General features: G+C 41.5%; 1 protein-coding gene across 2 annotated transcripts in view; it reads right to left on the bottom strand.

Annotated features, from left to right (window-relative positions):
• The window catches only part of LOC106609097 (ankyrin repeat and BTB/POZ domain-containing protein BTBD11-A), a 223,711-nt gene that overhangs the window by 27,737 nt on the left and 174,851 nt on the right, over nucleotides 1-21,123 (bottom strand). For both annotated transcript variants that reach the window (XM_014207500.2, XM_014207503.2), the window contains one exon: nucleotides 7,331-7,466. In XM_014207500.2, the coding sequence (XP_014062975.2) occupies nucleotides 7,331-7,466 (136 nt within the window). The remainder of the gene's footprint in view (nucleotides 1-7,330; nucleotides 7,467-21,123) is intronic.

Here is a 21,123-nt window from a genome sequence, read left to right as displayed (position 1 = left end):
GTGTCTGAATCCTGGCTTAGGAAGACCACCAAAACCCCTGAAATTTCCATCCCTAACCATGGAGAATAAGAGCACCTCCTCCCAGCTGCCCACTGCACTGAGGCTAGGAAACACTGTCACCACAGATAAATCCACGATAGTTGAGAATTTCAATAAGCATTTTTCTACGGCTGGCTATGCTTTCCACCTGGCTACCCCTACCACGGTCAACTGCCCTGCACCCCCCACAGCAACTCGCCCTAGCCTCCCCCATTTCTCCTTCACCCAAATCCAGACTGCTGATGTTCTGAAACAGCTGCAAAATCTGGACCCCTACAAATCAGCCGGGCTAGACCATCTGGACCCTCTCTTTCTAAAATGATCTGCCGAAATTGTTGCAACCCTTATTACTAGCCTGTTCAACCTCTTTCGTATCATCTGAGATCCCCAAAGATTGGAAAGCTGCCACTGTCGTCGCCCTCATTCAAGGGGGGAGACACTCTAGACCCAAACTGCTATAGACCTATATCTATCCTACCCTGCCTTTCTAAGGTCTTCGAAAGCCAAGTTAACTTTTTAAGGTATAGGGGGCAGAATTTTCATTTTTGGATGAAAATCGTGCCCAGAGTAAACTGCCTAATACTTGGGCCCAGAGTGAAATATGTGCATATTATTAGTAGATTTGGATAGAAAACACTCTGAAGTTTCTACAACTGTTTGAATGATGTCTGTGAGTATAACAGAACTCATATGGCAGGCAAAAACCTGAGAAAAATCCAACCAGGAAGTGGGAAATCTGAGAATTGTAGTTCTTTTGAATCCCTATCAAAACTAGTGTCTGTGGGGTCACGTTGCACTTCCTAAGGCTTCCATTGGCTGTCAACAGCCTTTAGAAATGTGTTTCATCCTTCTCCTGTTACTGGGCAGAAAATAGGAGCTCAGTCAATGAGTGGACTGCCTATGGACAAAGGACTTGGTGATAGGCGAGCCCGCCTGCGTGCCGTTCCTTCTTTTTCTTCTTGAATGAATACGCTATTGTCCGGTTGGAATATTATCAACGTTTTATCTTAAAAATACCCTAAGGATTGATTGTAAACAACGTTTGACATGTTTCTACGAACAGTAATGGAACTATTTGACTTTTCGTGTCTGGATTTACGCTCGCGCGTTATGCCTTTGGATAGTGATCTGAACGCACAAACAAAACGGAGGTATTTGGACATAAATATGGAGTATTTCCAACAAAAATAACATTTCTTGTGGAAGTAGGAGTCCTGTGAGTGCATTCTGACGAAGATCAGCAAAGGTAAAATAATATGTATAATACTAATTCTGAGTTTTTGACCCCAGAACTTGGCGGGTATCTGTATAGCTTGCTTTGATGGCGAGCTATGTACTCAAAATATTGAAAAATGTGCTTTCTCCGTAAAGCTATTTTAAAATCTGACACAGCGGTTGCGTTAAGGAGAAGTATATTTATAATTCTTTCAATAACTGTTGTAAAATTTATCAACGTTTATGATGAGTATTTTTGTAAATTGATGTGCACATTCACCGGGGGTTTTGGTGGGAAAATATTTTCTGAACATCACGCGCCAATGTAGAATGGGGTTTTTGGATATAAATATGAACTTTATCGAGCAAAACATACATGTATTGTGTAACATGAAGTCCTATGAGTGTCATCTGATGAAGATCATCAAAAGTTTGTGAATATTTTAGCTGTATCTTTGTGATGCATGTCCTTGCTTGGAAAATGGCTGTGTGGTTTTTCTTGTGAAGTTTATGTCCTAACATAATCTAATTTTATGCTTTTGCCATGAAGCCTTATTGAAATTGGACAATGTGGTTAGATTAATGAGAAGTTTATCTTCAAATTGGTGTAAAATAGTTGATTGTATGAGATAATGAAATTCTGAGATTTTTGCTGTTTTGTATTTCGCGCCATGCTATTTCACTGGTTGTTGAATAGTGTGTCCCGCAGGTAGGACGGTAGCGTCCCACGTAGCCCTGAGAAGGTAACCTCTTGGGCAGGTGGGACGCTACCGTCCCACCCACGGGACACACTATTTAATAAATCCTCTTGGGGCTAGGGGGCAGTATTTTCACGGCCGGATGAAAAACGTACCCAATTTAAACTGGTTCCCACGCTTGCCCAGAAACGAGAATATGCATATTATTAGTAGATTTGGATAGAAAACACTGAAGTTTCTAAAACTGTTTGATTGGTGTCTGTGAGTATAACAGAACTCATATGGCAGGCAAAAACCTGAGAAAATTTCAACCAGGAAGTGCAAGGTCTGAGAACTGTAGTTCTACTTTTGAATCCCTAGAGAAACTTAAAATACTTAGGGGTCACGTTGCACTTCCCAAGGCTTCCATTGGCTGTCAAAAGCCCTCCGAAAGTTGTTTCATACGTATCCAGTAACCGGGCAGAATATAGGAGCTCAGTTCCTGAGTGGACTGCTGGAGGACAAAGGGATTGGAAATGCGTGGTCACGTGAGCGCACCTTTCCTTATTTTTCTTCTGAAATTAACCTGTTATGGCTAGGGGGCAGTATTTACACGGCCGGATAAAAAAAGTACCCGATTTAATCTGGTTACTACTCCTGCCCAGTAACTACAATATGCATATAATTATTGGCTTTGGATAGAAAACACCCTAAAGGTTCTAAAACTGTTTGAATGGTGTCTGTGGGTATAACAGAACTCAAATGGCAGGCCAAAACCTGAGAAGATTCCATGCAGGAAGTGGCCTGTCTGACAAGTGGTGTTTCATCTTGGCTCTTTTTATTGAAGACTGATGATCTTTGCTCTAACGTGACACTTCCTACGGCTCCCATAGGCTCTCAGAGCCCGGGAAAAAGCTGAACGATATCGAGGCAGGCTCTGGCTGAAACACATTATCGCTTTTGGCAAGTGGCCGATCAGAGTACTATGGGCTTAGGCGCGTGCCCGAGTCGACCGAATGCTTTATTTTCTTTTGTCTGTTTACCTAAACGCAGATTCCCGGTCGGAATATTATTGCTTTTTTATGAGAAAAATGGCATAAAAATTGATTTTAAACAGCGGTTGACATGCTTCGAAGTACGGTAATGGAATATATAGAATTTTTTGGTCACGAATTGCGCCATGCTCGTCACCCTTATTTACCCTTTCGGATAGTGTCTTGAACGCACGAACAAAACGCTGCTGTTTGGATATAACTATGGATTATTTTGAACCAAAACAACATTTGTTACTGAAGTAGAAGTCCTGGGAGTGCATTCTGATGAAGACAGCAAAGGTAATAACATTTTTCTTATAGTAAATGTGACTTTTCTGAGTGCTAAACTTGCTGGGTGTCTAAATAGCTAGCCCTATGATGCGGGGCTATCTACTTCAATATTGCAAAATGTGCTTTCACCGAAAAGCTATTTTAAAATCGGACATATCGAGTGCATAGAGGAGTTCTGTATCTATAATTCTTAAAATAATGTTATGTATTTTGTCAAGGTTTATGATGAGTATCTCTGTTATATGTGTGCTCATTGTGCTCATTCACCGGTAGTTCTGGAGGCAAAAGAATTTCTGAACGTCACGCGCCAATGTAAAATGGGGTTTTTGGATATAAATATGAACTTTATCGAACAAAACATACATGTATTGTATAACATAATGTCCTAGGAGTGTCATCTGATGACGATCATCAAAGGTTAGTGCTTCATTTAGCTGTGTTTTGGGTTTTATTGACATATATGCTTGCTTGGAAAATGGCTGTGTGATTAATTTGTCTATGTATTCTCCTAACATAATCTAATGTTTTGCTTTCGCTGTAAAGCCTTTTTGAAATCAGACAACGTGGTTACATCAAGGAGAAGTGCATCTTTAAAATGGTGTAAAATAGTCGTATATTTGAGTAATTTAAATTATTAGATTGTTGCTGTTTTAAATTTCGCACCATGCTATCTTGTCAAGCAATCCCGTTAACGGCATCCTATCTCAAAAGGGTCCCCATCAGGTTTTCATCTGGCCCTGGAAATACTGCCCCCTACCCTAGTGAAGTTAATGATGGTGTTGGAGACGTGTTTGGCCACGCAGTCATGGGTGAACAGGGAATACAGGAGGGGACTAAGTACACACCCCTGAGGGGCCCCAGTGTTAAGGATCCGCATGGCAGACGTATTGTTGCCTACTCTTACCACCTGGGGCAGCCTGTCAGGAAGTCCAGGATCCAGTTGCAGAGGGAGGTGTTTAGTCCCAAAGTCCTTAGCATAGTGATGAGCTTCGTGGGCACTATGGTGTTGAACACTGAGCTGAACAGCATTCTCACATAGGTGTTCCTTTTGTCCAGGTAAGAAAGGGCGGTGTGGAGTGCGATTGAGATGGCGTCATCTGTGGATCTGTTGGGGCGGTATGCGAATTGGAGTGGGTCTAGGGTGTCCGGGAGGATGCTGTTGTGAGCTCTGACCAGCCTTTCAAAGCACTTCATGGCTACCGACATGAGTGCCACGGGGCGGTAATCATTTAGGCAGGTTAGCTTGGCTTCCATGGGCACAGGGAATATGGTGGTCTGCTTGAAACATGTAGGTATTGCAGACTCGGTCAGGGAGAGGTTGAAAATGTCAGTGAAGACACTTGACAGTTGGTCCACGCAGGCTTTGAGTACACGTCCTGGTAATCCGTCTGGCCCAGCGGCTTTGTGAATGTTGACCAGTTTCAAGGTTTTGTTCACATCGGCTACCGAGAGCATTATCACACAGTCATCCAGAACAGCTGGTGCTCTCATGCATGCTTCAGTGTTGCTTGCCTCGAAGCGAGCATAAAAGGCATTTAGCTTGTCTGGTAGGCTCGCGTCACTGGGCAGCTTGCGTCTGGGTTTCCCTTTGTAGTCGATAATAGTTTAAGCCCTGCCACAGCCAATGAGCGCCGGAGCTGGTGTAGTAGGATTCAATCTTAATCCTGTATTGACGCTTTGCTTGTTTGATGGTTCGTCTGAAGGGCATAGCGGGATTAGTCTCCCGCTCCTTAACCTCTCTGGGCTAGGTGGGACGCTTGCTTCCGACTCAACAGCCAGTGTAATCCCGTGGCGCGATATTCAAATACCTTAGAAATGCTATTACTTCAATTTCTCAAACATATGACTATTTTACACCATTTTAAAGACAAGACTCTCGTGTATCTAACCACACTGTCCGATTTCAAAAAGGCTTTACAACGAAAGCAAAACATTAGATTATGTCAGCAGAGTACCCAGCCAGAAATAATCAGACACCCATTTTTCAAGCTAGCATATAATGTCACATAAACCCAAACCACAGCTAAATGCAGCACTAACCTTTGATGATCTTCATCAGATGACAATCTTAGGACATTATGTTATACAATACATGCATGTCTGTTCAATCAAGTTCATATTTATATCAAAAACCAGCTTTTTACATTAGCAGGTGACTAGCATGTGACTAGCATTCCCACCGAACACTTCCGGTGAATTTACTAAATTACTCACGATAAACGTTCACAATTTTTTTAAGAATTATAGATACAGAACTCCTCTATGCACTCGATATGTCCGATTTTAAAATAGCTTTTCGGTGAAAGGACATTTTGCAATATTCTAAGTAGATAGCCCGGCATCACAGGGCTAGCTATTTAGACACCCAGCAAGTTTAGCACTCACCAAAGTCAGATTTACTATAAGAAAAATTTTATTACCTTTGCTGTTCTTCGTCAGAATGCACTCCCAGGACTTCTACTTCAATAACAAATGTTGGTTTGGTTCAAAATAATCCATTGTTATATCCAAATAGCGGCGTTTTGTTCGTGCGTTCAAGACACTATCCGAAAGGGTAAATAAGGGTGACGAGCACGACGCGTTTCATGACAAAAAATCTAAATATTCCATTACTGTACTTCGAAGCATGTCAACCGCTGTTGAAAATACATTTTTATGCCATTTTTCTCGTAAAAAAGCGATAATATTCCGACTGGGAAATAGTTTTTAATACAAAGAGAGTGAAAGTAAAAGCATGCTATCCCCTCATGCACGAGCCTCAGTCTGATGGCCCTCTGATAGAGCACTTGCCAAACGCGCTAATGTGTTTCAGCCTGGGGATGGAATTACATCGTTCAGCTTTTTCCCGCCTTCTGAGAGCCCATGGGAGCCGTAGGAAGTGTCACGTCATGCCAGAGATCCCCTGTATTTGTTAGAGATGATCAAGGAGGGCAAGAAATGGTCAGACAGGCCACTTCCTGTAAGGAATCTTCTCAGGTTTTGGCCTGCCAAATGAGTTCTGTTATACTCACAGACACCATTCAAACAGTTTTAGAAACTTTAGGGTGTTTTCTATCCAAAGCCAATAATTATATGCATATTCTAGTTACTGGGCAGGAGTAGTAACCAGATTAAATCGGGTACGTTTTTTATCCGGCCGTGCAAATACTGCCCCCTATCCCCAACAGGTTAAAAGCGGTAGCTCTAGCCTTTAGCTCGATGCGGATGTTGCCTGTAATCCATGGCTTCTGGTTGGGATATGTACGTACAGTCACTGTGCGGACGAAGTCATCGATGCACTTATTGATGAAGCCGATGACTGAGGTGTTGTATTCCTCAATGTCATTGGATGAATCCCGGGGACATATTCCAGTCTGTGCAAGCAAAACCGTCCTGTAGTGTAGCATTTTAATTAAAAAAATATCAGTTCAAACGGCTCTCCTGTGAAGTCTTGACTTGTGACATACACCTAGTTTCCTGAGTCGGGTCACAAATTGGCTGCATTACCTAAGTAAAAGGTACATTAACGAGAAAAAAATTACTAAATATACTCGCTGCTTCTCTTTCATTTTTGAAGAAACTATTGTCTTTCTCTCTCTTTGAGTCAACTACTCACAACACTTTATGCACTGTAGTGCTAGCTAGCTGTAGCTTATGTGTTCACTACTAGATTCATTCTCTGATCCTTTGATTGGATGGAAAAGATGTTAGTTCATACTGTAAGAGCTCTGATAGGTTGGAGGAAGTCCTCCGGAAGTCATAATTACTGAGTAAGTCTATGGAAGTGGGTGAGAACCATGAGCCTCCTAGGTTTTATATTGAAGTTAATGTACCCAGAGGAGGACAGAAAATATCTGTCCTCCAGCTACACCGTGGTGCTACCTTAGAGGATGCTGTTGAGGCTACTGTAGACCTTCATTGCAAAAACAAATGTTTCAATCAGTTATTTGGTGACGTTAATATATTTAGTTTTATCTAAAAATGCTCACTTTAAAAAAATGTTTTTCAATATAAAAAAAAAAATGTAATTCACTGGGTCGGATGATTCTCCCCTTCCTTCTCTGAGGAGCCTCCACTGGCATGAGTGTGTGTTACCTGTGCCCATGTGATGCTGCCAGGCTATATGAGTTCATGTCCCCCAGTTGGGCAGATGAGATGCCATTTCTGTACATGGTCCCAGTCATGGGATCTGCCCCTCTCTCCAACAATAGACTGACCAGCTCAAAGTTCCCTGAGGAGAAAAAGCAACGTTATGAACTCAAATGAACAAACTCATGTTAAAAAAAAGAATGATTATGTGTATAAGCTTACCAACATATGTTTTGCCATCTGCAATGACTGCTTACCCCAAACGTTTTACATGAACTAAATCAATACAAAATGAAATTTTATTGGTCACTTACAAATATTTAGCAGACGTTATTGTGGGTGTAGCGAAATACTTGTGTTCCTAGCTACAGTGAGGGAAAAAAGTATTTGATCCCCTGCTGATTTTGTACGTTTGCCCACTGACAAATAAATGATCAGTCTATAATTTTAATGGTAGGTTTATTTGAACAGTGAGAGACAGAATAACAACAAAAAAATCCAGAAAAATGCATGTCAAAAATGTTATAAATTGATTTGCATTTTAACCTCTATGGGCTAGGTGGGACGCTTGCGTCCCACCTACTCAACAGCCAGTGTAATCCCGTGGCGCGATATTCAAATACCTTAGAAATGCTATTACTTCAATTTCTCAAACATATGACTATTTTCCATCATTTTAAAGACAAGACTCTCGTTAATCTAACCAGACTGTCAGATTTCAAGAAGGCTTTACAATGAAAGCAAAACATTAGATTATGTCAGCAGAGTACCCAGCCAGAAATAATCAGACACCCATTTTTCAAGCTAGCATATAATGTCACATAAACCCAAACCACAGCTAAATGCAGCACTAACCTTTGATGATCTTCATCAGATGACACCCCTAGGACATTATGTTATACAATACATGCATGTTTTGTTCATCAAGTTAATATTTATATCAAAAAGCAGCTTTTTACATTAGCATGTGACTAGCATGTGACTAGCATTCCCACCGAACACTTCCGATGAATTTACTAAATTACTCACGATAAACTTTCACAAAAAACATAAATTATTTTAAGAATTATAGATACAGAACTCCTCTATGCACTCGCTATGTCCGATTTTAAAATAGCTTTTCGGTGAAGGCACATTTTGCAATATTCTCAGTAGCTATTTAGACACCCAGCAAGTTTAGCACTCACCAAAGTCAGATTTACTATAAGAAAAATGTTATTACCTTTGCTGTTCTTCGTCAGAATGCACTCCCAGGACTTCTACTTCAATAACAAATGTTGGTTTGGTCCCAAATAATCCATAGTTATATCCAAATAGCGGCGTTTTGTTCGTGCGTTCAAGACACTATCCGAATGGTAAAGAAGTGTGATGAGCACGACGCATTTCGTGACAAAAAAATTCTAAATATTCCATTACCGTACTTCGAAGCATGTCAACCGCTGTTTAAAATCAATTTTTATGCCATTTCTCGTAAAAAAGCTATAATATTCCGACCGGGAGTGGTGGTTTTCGTTCAAAGAGAGAGAAAATAAAAACGTCTCGTGCACGAGCACCAGTCTGATGGTCCTCTGACAGGCCACTATCCAAATGTGCTAATGTATTTCAGCCAGGGGCTGCCTCGATATCGTTCAGCTTTTTCCCGGGTTCTGAGCGCCTATGGGAGCCGTAGAAAGTGTCACGTTACAGCAAAGATCCTCAGTCTTCAATAAAAAGAGCCAAGATGAACAAGAACTTGTCAGACAGGCCACTTCCTGTAAGGAATCTTCTCATATGAGTTCTGTTATACTCACAGACACCATTCAAACAGTTTTAGAAACTTTAGGGTGTTTTCTATCCAAAGCCAGTAATTATATGCATATTCTTGTTACTGGGCAGGAGTAGCAACCAGATTAAATCGGGTACGTTTTTTTATCCGGCCGTGTAAATACTGCCCCCCATCCCCAAACGGTTAATGAGAGAAATAAGTATTTGACCCCTCTGCAAAACATGACTTAGTACTTGGTGGCAAAATCCTTGTTGGCAATCAGAAGTCAGATGTTTCTTGTAGTTGGCCACCAGGTTTGCACACATCTCAGGAGGGATTTTGTCCCACTCCTCTTTGCAGATCTTCTCCAAGTCATTAAGGTTTCGAGGCTGACGTTTGGCAACTCGAACCTTCAGCTCCCTCCACAGATTTTCTATGGGATTAAGGTCTGGAGACTGGCTAGGCCACTCCAGGACCTTAATGTGCTTCTTCTTGAGCCACTCCTTTGTTGCCTTGGCTGTGTGTTTTGGGTCATTGTCATGCTGGAATACCCATCCACGACCCATTTTCAATGCCCTGGCTGAGGGAAGGAGGTTCTCCCCCAAGATTTGATGGTACACGGCCCCATCCATCGTCCCTTTGATGCGGTGAAGTTGTCCTGTCCCCTTAGCAGAAAAACGCCCCCAAAGCATAATGTTTCCACCTCCATATTTGATGGTGGGGATGATGTTCTTGGTCATAGGCAGCATTCCTCCAAACACGGCGAGTTGAGTTGATGCCAAAGAACACTTCACCCAGTTGTCCTATGAATCATTCAGTTTTTTCATTGGCAAACTTCAGCCGGGCATGTATATGTGCTTTCTTGAGCAACAGGACCTTGCGGGCGCTGCAGGATTTCAGTCATTCACGGTGTAGTGTGTTACCAATTGTTTTCTTGGTGACTATGGTCCCAGCTGCCTTGAGATCATTGACAAGATCCTCCCGTGTAGTTCTGGGCTGATTCCTCGCCAGATCATTGCAACTCCACGAGGTGAGATCTTGCATGGAGCCCCAGGCTGAGGGATATTGACAGTTCTTTTGTGTTTCTTCCATTTGCGAATAATCGCACCAACTGTTTTCACCTTCTCACCAAGCTGCTTGGCGATGGTCTTGTAGCCCATTCCAGCCTTGTGTAGGTCTACAATCTTGTCCCTGACATCCTTGGAGAGCTCTTTGGTCTTGGCCATGGTGGAGAGTTTGGAATCTGATTGATTGCTTCTGTGGACATTTGTCTTTTATACAGGTAACAAGCTGAGATTAGGAGCACTCCCTTTAAGGGTGTGCTCCTAATATCAGCTCGTTACCTGTATAAAAGACCCCTGGGAGCCAGAAATCTTTCTGATTGAGAGGGGGTCAAATACTTATTTCCCTCATTGAAATGCAAATCAATTTATAACATTTTTGACATGCGTTTTCTGATTTTTTTTCAAATAAACCTACTATTAAAATTATAGACTGATCATTTCTTTGTCAGTGGGCAAATGTACAAAATCAGCAGGGGATCAACTACTTTTTGCCCCTCACTGTAACAGTGCAGTAATATCTAACAATACACACACTATTAAAAGTAAAAGAATGTAAATAAGATATTACGACGAGCAAAGTTGGAGTCCGGCATGCATGTATGTTCGTGTGTGTATATACAGTTGAAGTCGGAAGTTTACATACATCTTAGCCAAATACATTTAAACTCAGTTTTTCGCAATTCCTGACATTTAATGCTAATAGAAATTCCCTGTCTTAGGTCAGTTAGGATCATCACTTTATTTTAAGAATGTGAAATGTCAGAATAGTAGTAGAGAGAATGATTTATTTCAGCTTTTATTTTTTTCATCACATTCCCAGTGGGTCAAACGTTTACATACACTGAATTAGTATTTGGTAGCATTGCCTTTAAATTGTTTAACTTGGGTCAAACGTTTCGGGTAGCCTTCCACAAGCTTCCCACTATACGTTAGGTTAATTTTGGCCCATTCCTCCTGACAGAGCTGGTGTAACTGAGTCAGGTTTGTAGGCCTCTTTGCTTGCACACGCTTTTTCAGTTCTGCCCACAAATTTTCTATAGGTTTGAGGTCAGGGCTTTGTGATGGCCAATCCGATACCTTTACTTTGTTGTCCTTAAGCCATCCTTAAGCCATTTTGCCAACTTTTGAAGTATGCTTGGGGTCATTGTCCATTTGGAAGACCCACAAGCTTTACCTTCCTGACTGATGTCTTGAGATGTTGCTTCAATATATCCACAATTTTCCTACCTCATGATGCCATCTATTTTGTGAAGTGCACCAGTCCCTCCTGCAGCAAAGCACCCCCACAACATGATGCTGACAGCCCTGTGCTTCAAGGTTGGGATGGTGTCTTTGGCTTGCAAGCCTCCCCCTTTTCCCTCCAAACATAATGATGGTCATTATGGCCAAACAGTTCTATTTTTGTTTCATCAGACCAGATGACATTTCTCCAAGAAGTACAATCTTTGTCCCCATGTGCGGTTGCAAACCGTAGTCTGGCATTTTTATGGAGGTTTTGGAGCAGTGGCTTCTTCCTTGCTGAGCGGCCTTTCAGGTTATGGCGATATAGGACTCGTTTTACTGTGGATATAGATACTTTTGTACCTGTTTTCTCCAGCATTTTCACAAGTTCCTTTGCTGTTGTTCTGGGATTGATTTGAACTTTTTGGAACCAAAGTATGTTCATCTCTAGGAGACAGAATACGTCTCCTTCCTGAGCTGTAACGACGGCTGCATGGTCCCATGGTGTTTATACTTGAGTACTATTGTTTATACAGATGAACGTGGTACCTTCAGGCGTTTGGAAATTGCTCCCAAGGTTGAACCAGACTTGTGGAAGTCCACAATTCTTTTTCTGAGGTCTTCGCTGATTTCTTTAGATTTTCCCATGATGTCAAGCAAAGAGGCACTGAGTTTGACGGTAGGCCTTGAAATACTTCGACATGTACACCTCCAATTGACTCAAATGATGTCAATTAGCCTATCAGAAGCTTCTAAAGCCATGAACATAATTTTCTGGAATTTTCCAAGCTGTTTAAAGGAACAGTCAACTTAGTGTATGTAGACTTCTGACCCACTGGAATTGTCATACAGTGAGTTATAAATTAAATAATCTGTAAACAATTGTTGGAAAATGAATTGTGTCATGCACAAGTAGATGTCCTAACCGAATTGCCAAAACTATAGTTTGATAACAAGAAATTTGTGGAGTGGTTGAAAAACAAGTTTTAATGACTCCAACCTAAGTGTACATAAATGTCCGACTTCAACTGTATAAATGTATGTACAGTGCCAGTCAAAAGTGATGTTTCAGTTTATTATTTTAAAAACATTTGCAAACATTTCTAAAAACCTGTTTTTGCTTTCTCATTATCTGGTTTTGTGTCTAGATTGATGAGGAAAAAAAACGATTTCATCCATTTTAGAAAAAGGCTGTAAGTTTACAAAATGTGGGTAAAGTCAAGGTGTCTGAATAATTCCTGAATGCACTGTATATACAGTACCAAGGGTTTTTCTTTATTTTTACTATTTTCTACATTGTAAAATGATAGTGAAGACATCAAAACTATGAAATAACGCTTGGAATCATGTAGTAACCAAAAAAGTGCTAAACAAATCAAAATATATTTTATATTTGAGATTCTTCAAAGTTGCCACCCTTTGCCTTGATGACAGCTTTGTACACTCTTGGCATTCTCTCATCCAGCTTATTGAGGTAGTCACCTGGAATGCATTTAAATTAATAGGTGTGCCTTGTTTAATGTTAATTTGTGGAATTTATTTCCTTCTTAAGGCATTTGAACCAATCAGTTGTGTTGTGACAAGGTAGAACACATCCCTATTTGGTGAAAGACCAAGTCCATATTATGGCAAGAACAGCTCAAATAAGCAAATAGAAACGACAGTCCATCATTACTTTAATTAGGGCTAGGGGGCAGTATTGACACGGCTGGATAAAAAAACATACCCGATTTAATCTGGTTAACACTCCTACCCAGTAACTAGAATATGCATATACTTATTACATATGGATAGAAAACACCCTAAATTTTCTAAAACTGTTTGAATGGTGTCTGTGAGTATAACAGAACTCATTTGGCAGGCAAAACCCTGAGACATTTTCTGACAGGAAGTGGATACCTGATGTGTTGTATTACCTTTAAACCTATCCCATTGAAAAACACAGGGGCTGAGGAATATTTTGGCACTTCCTATTGCTTCCACTAGATGTCACCAGCCTTTACAAAGTGTTTTGAGTCTTCTGGAGGGAGATCTGACCGAACAAGAGCCATGGAACGATGATGGCCCATTAGACACCTGGCGCGCGAGTTCATGTTGGGTACCCTCGTTCCAATACGTTATAAAAGAGTATGCATTCGTCCACCTTGAATATTATTCATGTTCTGGTTAAAAAAGGCCCTAATGATTTATGCTATACAACGTTTGACATGTTTGAACGAACGTAAATATATTTTTTCCCCTCGTTCATGACGAGAAGTCCGGCTGGCTTAGATCATGTGCTAACAAGACGGAGATTTTTGGACATAAATGATGAGCTTTTTTGAACAAAACTACATTCGTTATGGACCTGTGATACCTGGAAGTGACATCTGATGAAGAGAATCAAAGGTAATGGATTATTTACATAGTATTTTCGATTTTAGATCTCCCCAACATGACGTCTAGTCTGTATCGCAACGCGTATTTTTCTGGGCGCAGTGCTCAGATTATTGCAAAGTGTGATTTCCCAGTAAGGTTATTTTTAAATCTGGCAAGTTGATTGCGTTCAAGAGATGTAAATCTATAATTCTTTAAATGACAATATAATATTTTACCAATGTTTTCTAATTTTAATTATTTAATTTGTGGCGCTGACTTGACTGCCGGTTATTGGAGGGAAACGATTTCCTCAACATCAATGCCATAGTAAAACGCTGTTTTTGGATATAAATATGAACTTGATAGAACTAAAAATGCATGCATTGTCTAACATAATGTCCTAGGAGTGTCATCTGATGGAGATTGTAAAAGGTTAGTGCATCATTTTAGCTGGTTTTATGGTTTTGGTGACCCTGTCTTTGAATTGACAAAACATTACACACAACTCTTGTAAATGTACTGTCCTAACATACTCTAAATTTATGCTTTCGCCGTAAAACCTTTTTGAAATCGTAAAACGTGGTTAGATTAAGGAGATGTTTATCTTTCAAAGGGTGTAAAATAGTTGTATGTTTGAAAAATTTGAATTTTGACATTTATTTGGATTCAAATTTGCCACTCTTGAAATGCACCTGCTGTTGATGGAGTGCACCACGGGTGGCACGCTAGCGTCCCACCTAGCCCATAGAGGTTAAGACAAGTGCAGTCGCAAAAATCATCAAGCGCTATGATGAAACTGGCTCTCATGAGGACCGCCACAGGAAAGGAAGACCCAGAGTTACCTCTGCTGCAGAGGATAAGTTCATTAGAATTACCAGCCTCAGAAATTACATCACAAATAAATGTTTCACAGAGTTCAAGTAGCAGACACATCTCAACATCAACTGTTCAAAGGAGACTGCGTGAATCAGGCATTCGTGGTCGAATTGCTGCAAAGAAACCACTACTAAAAGACACCAATAGGAAGACACTTGCTTGGGCCAAGAAACACAAGCAATGGCCATTAGACAGGTGGAAATCTGTACTTTTGTCTGATGAGTCCAAATTTTAGATTTTTGGTTCCAACTGCCTTGTCTATATGAGACGCAGGATAGGTGAACGGATGATCTCCACATGTGTGGTTCCCTCCATTAACCTGTTATGGATAGGGGGCAGTATTTTCACGGCCGGATAAAAAACGTACCCGATTTAATCTGTTTATTACTCCTGCCCAGAAACTAGAATATGCATATAAATGTTTGATTTGGATAGAAAACACCCTAAAGTTTCTAAAAAACTGTTTGAATGGTGTCTGTGAGTATAACAGAACTTATATGGCAGGCCAAAACCTGAGAAGATTCCAAACAGGAAGTGCCCTCTCTGACCATTTCTTGGCCTTCTTTAGCCTCTTTATTGAACACAGAGGATCTCTGCTGTAACGTGACACTTTATAAGGCTCCCATAGGCTCTCAGAAGGCGCCAGAACGTTAAATGATGACTCTGCTGTCTCTGGCTGAAAAACAGTAGCGCATTTGGATGGTCGATCTGAGAACAATGAGACGGGAGCACGCGTGCACGTGAAGAGTCCATTTTACATTTTCAGTCTTTGAACGAAAACGATGTCTCCCGGTCGGAATATTATCGCTATTTTACGAGAAAAATCGCATAAAAATTGATTTTAAACAGCGTTTGACATGCTTCGAAGTACGGTAATGGAATATTGACATTTTTTGTCACGATATGCGCCGGCGCGTCACCCTTCGGATAGTGTCTTGAACGCACAAACCAAACGCCGCTATTTGGATATAACTACGGATTATTTGGAACCAAACCAACATTTGTTTTTGAAGCAAAGGTAATCCAATTTTTCTTATAGTAAATCTGAGTTTGGTGAGTGCCAAAGATGGTGGGTGTCAAAATAGCTAGCCTGTGATGGCCGGGCTATCTAATCAGAATATTGCGAAATGTGCTTTCACCGAAAAGCTATTTTAAAATCGGACACCGCGATTGCATAAAGGAGTTCTGTATCTATAATTCTTAAAATAATTATGTATTTTGTGAACGTTTATCGTGAGTAATTTAGTAAATTCACCGGAATTGTTCGGTGGGTATGCTAGTTCTGAACGTCACATGCTAATGTAAAAAGCTGGTTTTTGATATAAATATGAACTTGATTGAACAAAACATGCATGTATTGTATAACATAATGTCCTAAGATTGTCATCTGATGAAGATCAAAGGTTAGTGCTGCATTTAGCTGTGGTGTAGATTTTTGTGACATTATATGCTAGCTTGAAAAATGGGTGTCTGGGTACTCTCCTGACATAATCTAATGTTTTGCTTTCGTTGTAAAGCCTTTTCGAAATCTTACAGTGTGGTTAGATAAAGGAGAGTCTTGTCTTTAAAATTGTGTAAAATAGTCATATGTTTGAAAAAAAAAAAAATCGGATTTTCGAGGAGTTTGTATTTCGCTCCACGCCCTATCATTGGATATTGGAGCGGTGTTCCGCTAGCGGAACGTATAGATGTAAGAAGTTAAGCATGGATGAGAACGTGTGATGGTGTTGGGGTGCTTTGCTGGTGACACTGTCGGTTATTACTTTAGAATTCAAGGCACACTTAACCAGCATGGCCACCACAGCATTCTGCAGCAATACACCATTCCCATCTGGTTTGCACTTAGTGGGACTATCATTTATTTTTCAGCATGACAATGAACCAGCACAGGCTGTTTAAAGGCTATTTGACCAAAAAGGAGAGTGATGGAGTGCTGCATCAGATGACCTGGCCTCCACAATTACCCAACCTCAACCAAATTGAGATGCTTTTGGATGAGTTGGATCGCAGAGTGAAGGAAAAGCAGCCAACAAGTGCTCAGCATATGTGGGAACTTCAAGAATGCATTCCAGGTGAAGCTGGTTGATAGAATGCCAAGAGTGTGCAAAGCTGTCATCAAGGCAAAGGGTGGCTACTTTGAAGAACTCAAAATGTAAATATATTTTGATTTGTTTAACACTTTTTTGATTACTACATGATTCCATATGTGTAATTTCATACAAAGTAGAAAATGGTAAAAATAAAGAAAATCCCTTGAATGAGTAGGTGTGTGTCACAGTATCCACAGAAGGTGGCGCCCCTCCCCGGTCGGTCGGTGCTCGGCGGTCGTCGTCACCGACCTACTAGCTGCCACCGATCTATGTTTCTGTGTCTTTTGGTTTTGTCTGTCTAGGTCCGCACCCGTTCCTGGTTTGTCATTAGTGGGGGGGTATTTAGTTTGTCCTTTTTGTTCGGGAATTCGCGCGGGATTATTTTCATGTCATGTATGAGGGCTGTTGGTATTTTGCGCTGCCTTTTAGACACAGCGTACTTTTGATCAGACATTTGTATTGCCGGGCTGCGCTCCATGCGTTTTCATTTTTGGAGCTGTTCTCCTGTCGGGTGTTGTGCGCACCCTGCCTTGCGGCTACCTTATTCAAACAGTGTTTAACCTATATTGGGGCTAGGGGGCAGTATTTGCACGGCCGGATAAAAAAAACATACGATTTAAACTGGTTACTACGCTTGCCCAGAAACGAGAATATGCATATAATTAGTAGATTTGGATAGAAAACACCCCAAAGTTTCTAAAACTCTTTGAATGGTGTCTGTGAGTACAACAGAACTCATATGGCAGGCCAAAACCTGAGAAGATTCCATACAGGAAGTGCCCTGTGACAATTTGTTATCCTTCTGTTGCATCTCTATCGAAAATACAGCATCTCTGCTGTAATGTGACATTTAAGGCTTCCATTGGCTCTCAGAAGGCGCCAGAAAGTGGAATGACGTGTCTCCTGTCTCTGGACGAAGAACAGCAGGAGATTTTGTGAGTGGTCAGGCTGGGAACAGTGACACTGGAGATGCGCGTTCATGAGAATTAAAAAAAAAAACAATTCAGCCTTTGAATGAATACAACGTCACCCGGTTGTAATATTATCGCTATTTTACGAGAAAAATAGCATAAAAAATTGATTTTAAACAGCGTTTGACATGCTTCGAAGTACGGTAATGGAATATTTTGAATTTTTTTGTCACGAAAAGCGCTCGCGCATCACCCTTCGGATAGTAACTAGAACGCACAAACAAAACGGAGCTATTTGGATATAACTATGGATTATTTGGAACCAAAATAACATTTGTTGTTGAAGTAGAAGTCCTGGGAGTGCATTCTGACGAAGAACAGCAAAGGTAATCCAATTTTTCTTATAGTAAATCTGAGTTTGGTGAAGGCCAAACTTGGTGGGTTTCAAATTAGCTAGCCATGATGGCCGGGCTATGTACTCAGAATATTGCAAAATGTGTTTTCGCCGAAAAGCTATTTTAAAATCTGACACCGCGATTGCATAAAGGAGTTCTGTATCTATAATTCTTAAAATAATTATGTATTTTGTGAACGTTAATCTTGAGTAATTTAGTAAATTCACCGGAAGTTTGCGGTGGGTATGCTAGTTCTGAACATCACATGCTAATGTAAAAAGCTGGTATTTGATATTAATATGAACTTGATTGAACAAAACATGCATGTATTGTATAACATAATGTCCTAGGAGTGTCATCTGATGAAGATCAAAGGTTAGTGCTGCATTTAGCTGTGGTTTTGGTTTTTGTGACATATATGCTTGCTTTGAAAATGGCTGTGTGATTATTTTTGGCAGGGTACTCTCCTGACATAATCTAATGTTTTGCTTTCGCTGTAAAGCCTTTTTGAAATCGGACAATGTGGTTAGATTAACCTCTTGGGGCTAGGTGGGACGCTAGCGTGCCACCCGTGGTGCACTCCATCAACAGCAGGTGCATTTCAAGAGCGGCAAATTTGAATCCAAATAAATGTCAAAATTCAAATTTTTCAAAAATACAACTATGTTACACCATTTGAAAGATAAACATCTCCTTAATCTAACCACGTTTTACGATTTCAAAAAGGTTTTACGGCGAAAGCATAAATTTAGAGTATGTTAGGACAGTACATTTACAAGAGTTGTGTGTAATGTTTTGTCAAGTCAAAGACAGGGTCACCAAAACCATAAAACCAGCTAAAATGATACACTAACCTTTTACAATCTCCATCAGATGACACTCCTAGGACATTATGTTAGACAATGCATGCATTTTTAGTTCTATCAAGTTGATATTTATATCCAAAAACAGCGTTTTACTATGGCATTGATGTTGAGGAAATCGTTTCCCTCCAATAACCGGCAGTCAAGTCAGCGTCACAAATTAAATAATTAAAATTAGAAAACATTGGTAAAATATTATATTGTCATTTAAAGAATTATAGATTTACATCTTTTGAACGCAATCAACTTGCCAGATTTAAAAATAACCTTACTGGGAAATCACACTTTGCAATAATCTGAGCACTGTGCCCAGAAAAATACGGCGTTGCGATACAGACTAGACGTCATGTTGGGGAGATCTAAAATCGAAAATACTATGTAAATAATCCATTACCTTTGATTCTCTTCATCAGATGTCACTTCCAGGTATCACAGGTCCATAACGAATGTAGTTTTGTTCAAAAAAGCTCATCATTTATGTCCAAAAATCTCCGTCTCGTTAGCACATGATCTAAGCCAGCCGGACTTCTCGTCATGAACGAGGGGAAAAAATATATTTCCGTTCGTTCAAACATGTCAAACGTTGTATAGCATAAATCATTAGGGCCTTTTTAACCAGAACATGAATAATATTCAAGGTGGACGAATGCATACTCTTTTATAACGTATTGGAACGAGGGTACCCAACATGAAGTAGCGCGCCAGGTGTCTAATGGGACATCACCGTTCCATGGCTCTTGTTCGGTCAGATCTCCCTCCAGAAGACTCAAAACACTTTGTAAAGGCTGGTGACATCTAGTGGAAGCAATAGGAAGTGCCAAAATATTCCTAAACCCCTGTGTTTTTCAATGGGATAGGTTTAAAGTCAATACAACACATCAGGTATCCACTTCCTGTCAGAAAATGTCTCAGGGTTTTGCCTGCCAAATGAGTTCTGTTATACTCACAGACACCATTCAAACAGTTTTGGAAACTTTAGAGTGTTTTCTATCCATATATAATAAGTATATGCATATTCTAGTTACTGGGTAGGATTAGTAACCAGATTAAATCGGGTACATTTTTTTTATCCAGACGTGCAAATGCTGCCCCCTAGACCCAACAGGTTAACGAGAGTCTTGTCTTTAAAATGGTGTAAAATAGTCATATGTTTGAGAAATTGAAGTTATAGCATTTTTGAGGTATTTGTATTTCGCGCCACGCGATTCCACTGGCTGTTGACTAGACCTAGCCCAGGGAAGTTAATAAACATCTGTGTTACCGGACCTCAGTCTCCTGCACTTGACTGCCCCTTTCCTGCTACCAAGGATAACCGTGACAGAATCCCGCACCACTACAGATGGAGTCAGCAGGAGCAGAAGCGCCGTCCATGGAAGAACAGGTGTCGCAACACGCCAGCCTCCTCCACCGCCTGGGCTCGGCGATGGATCAGGTGCTAGCCCGGTTGGAGAGCTGGGAGAGAGGTGCTTCCCCAGCCACATCAGCCCCGGTTCCCCATCCTGCGCCCCTACCGGCCCCCACTGAAGCAAGCTCAACTGGGATCAGGATTACGCCTCCCAGGGAGTTCGATGGGACGGCCGCGGGGTGCAAGGGGTTTTTACTCCAGTTAGAACTACCTGGCGACCGTCTGCACCTCTCCCTCTGATGAAGAGAGGGTGAGCGTCCTCGTCTCATGTCTCACGGGTAGAGCCCTGGAATGGGCCAACGCAGTCTGGGGTGGCCCAGACTCGGCTAGGGGCGACTACCCGGAGTTTGCCCGCCGCTTCTGGGCGGTATTCGATCATCCGCCGGAGGGCAAGGAGGCGGGTGAGCAATTATTTCACCTGAGACAGGAGACGAGGAGTGCTCAAGACTTTGCCTTGGAATTCCGGACTCTCGCCGCAGGATCGGGGTGGAATGAGCGGGCCCTGATTGATCACTACAGATGTAGTCTCCGAGAGGACGTCCGCCGGGAGCTGGCTTGTCGGGACAACACCACCGCCCTAGACCAGCTGATAGATCTGTCCATCAGGCTGGACAACCTGCTGGCTGCCCGGGGACGTTCCAGTCGGGCCTGTTTGTTCCACCTCCCAGCCCTCCTGCTCCACTGCCCATGGAGATAGGAGGGGCTGCTTCGAGGAGGACCGGAGGGGGGGTCCTCTCCTGCACCCACTGTGGGCGTAGAAGACACTGCGGAATGGTACTGGAGAGGTCCACCCGGGAGTTCGGATGGCAGGCAGAGCACTACATCGACCCCCCAGGTGAGTCAGCACCAGCCACACCCAGAGCCCCCTGTCG

Source organism: Salmo salar, chromosome ssa07 (assembly GCF_905237065.1).
Source record: "Salmo salar chromosome ssa07, Ssal_v3.1, whole genome shotgun sequence".
Taxonomy (NCBI): Eukaryota; Metazoa; Chordata; class Actinopteri; order Salmoniformes; family Salmonidae; genus Salmo; species Salmo salar.
The sequence above is the reverse complement of the archived record's forward strand: the minus strand, read 5'-3'. Positions and strand labels throughout refer to the sequence as shown.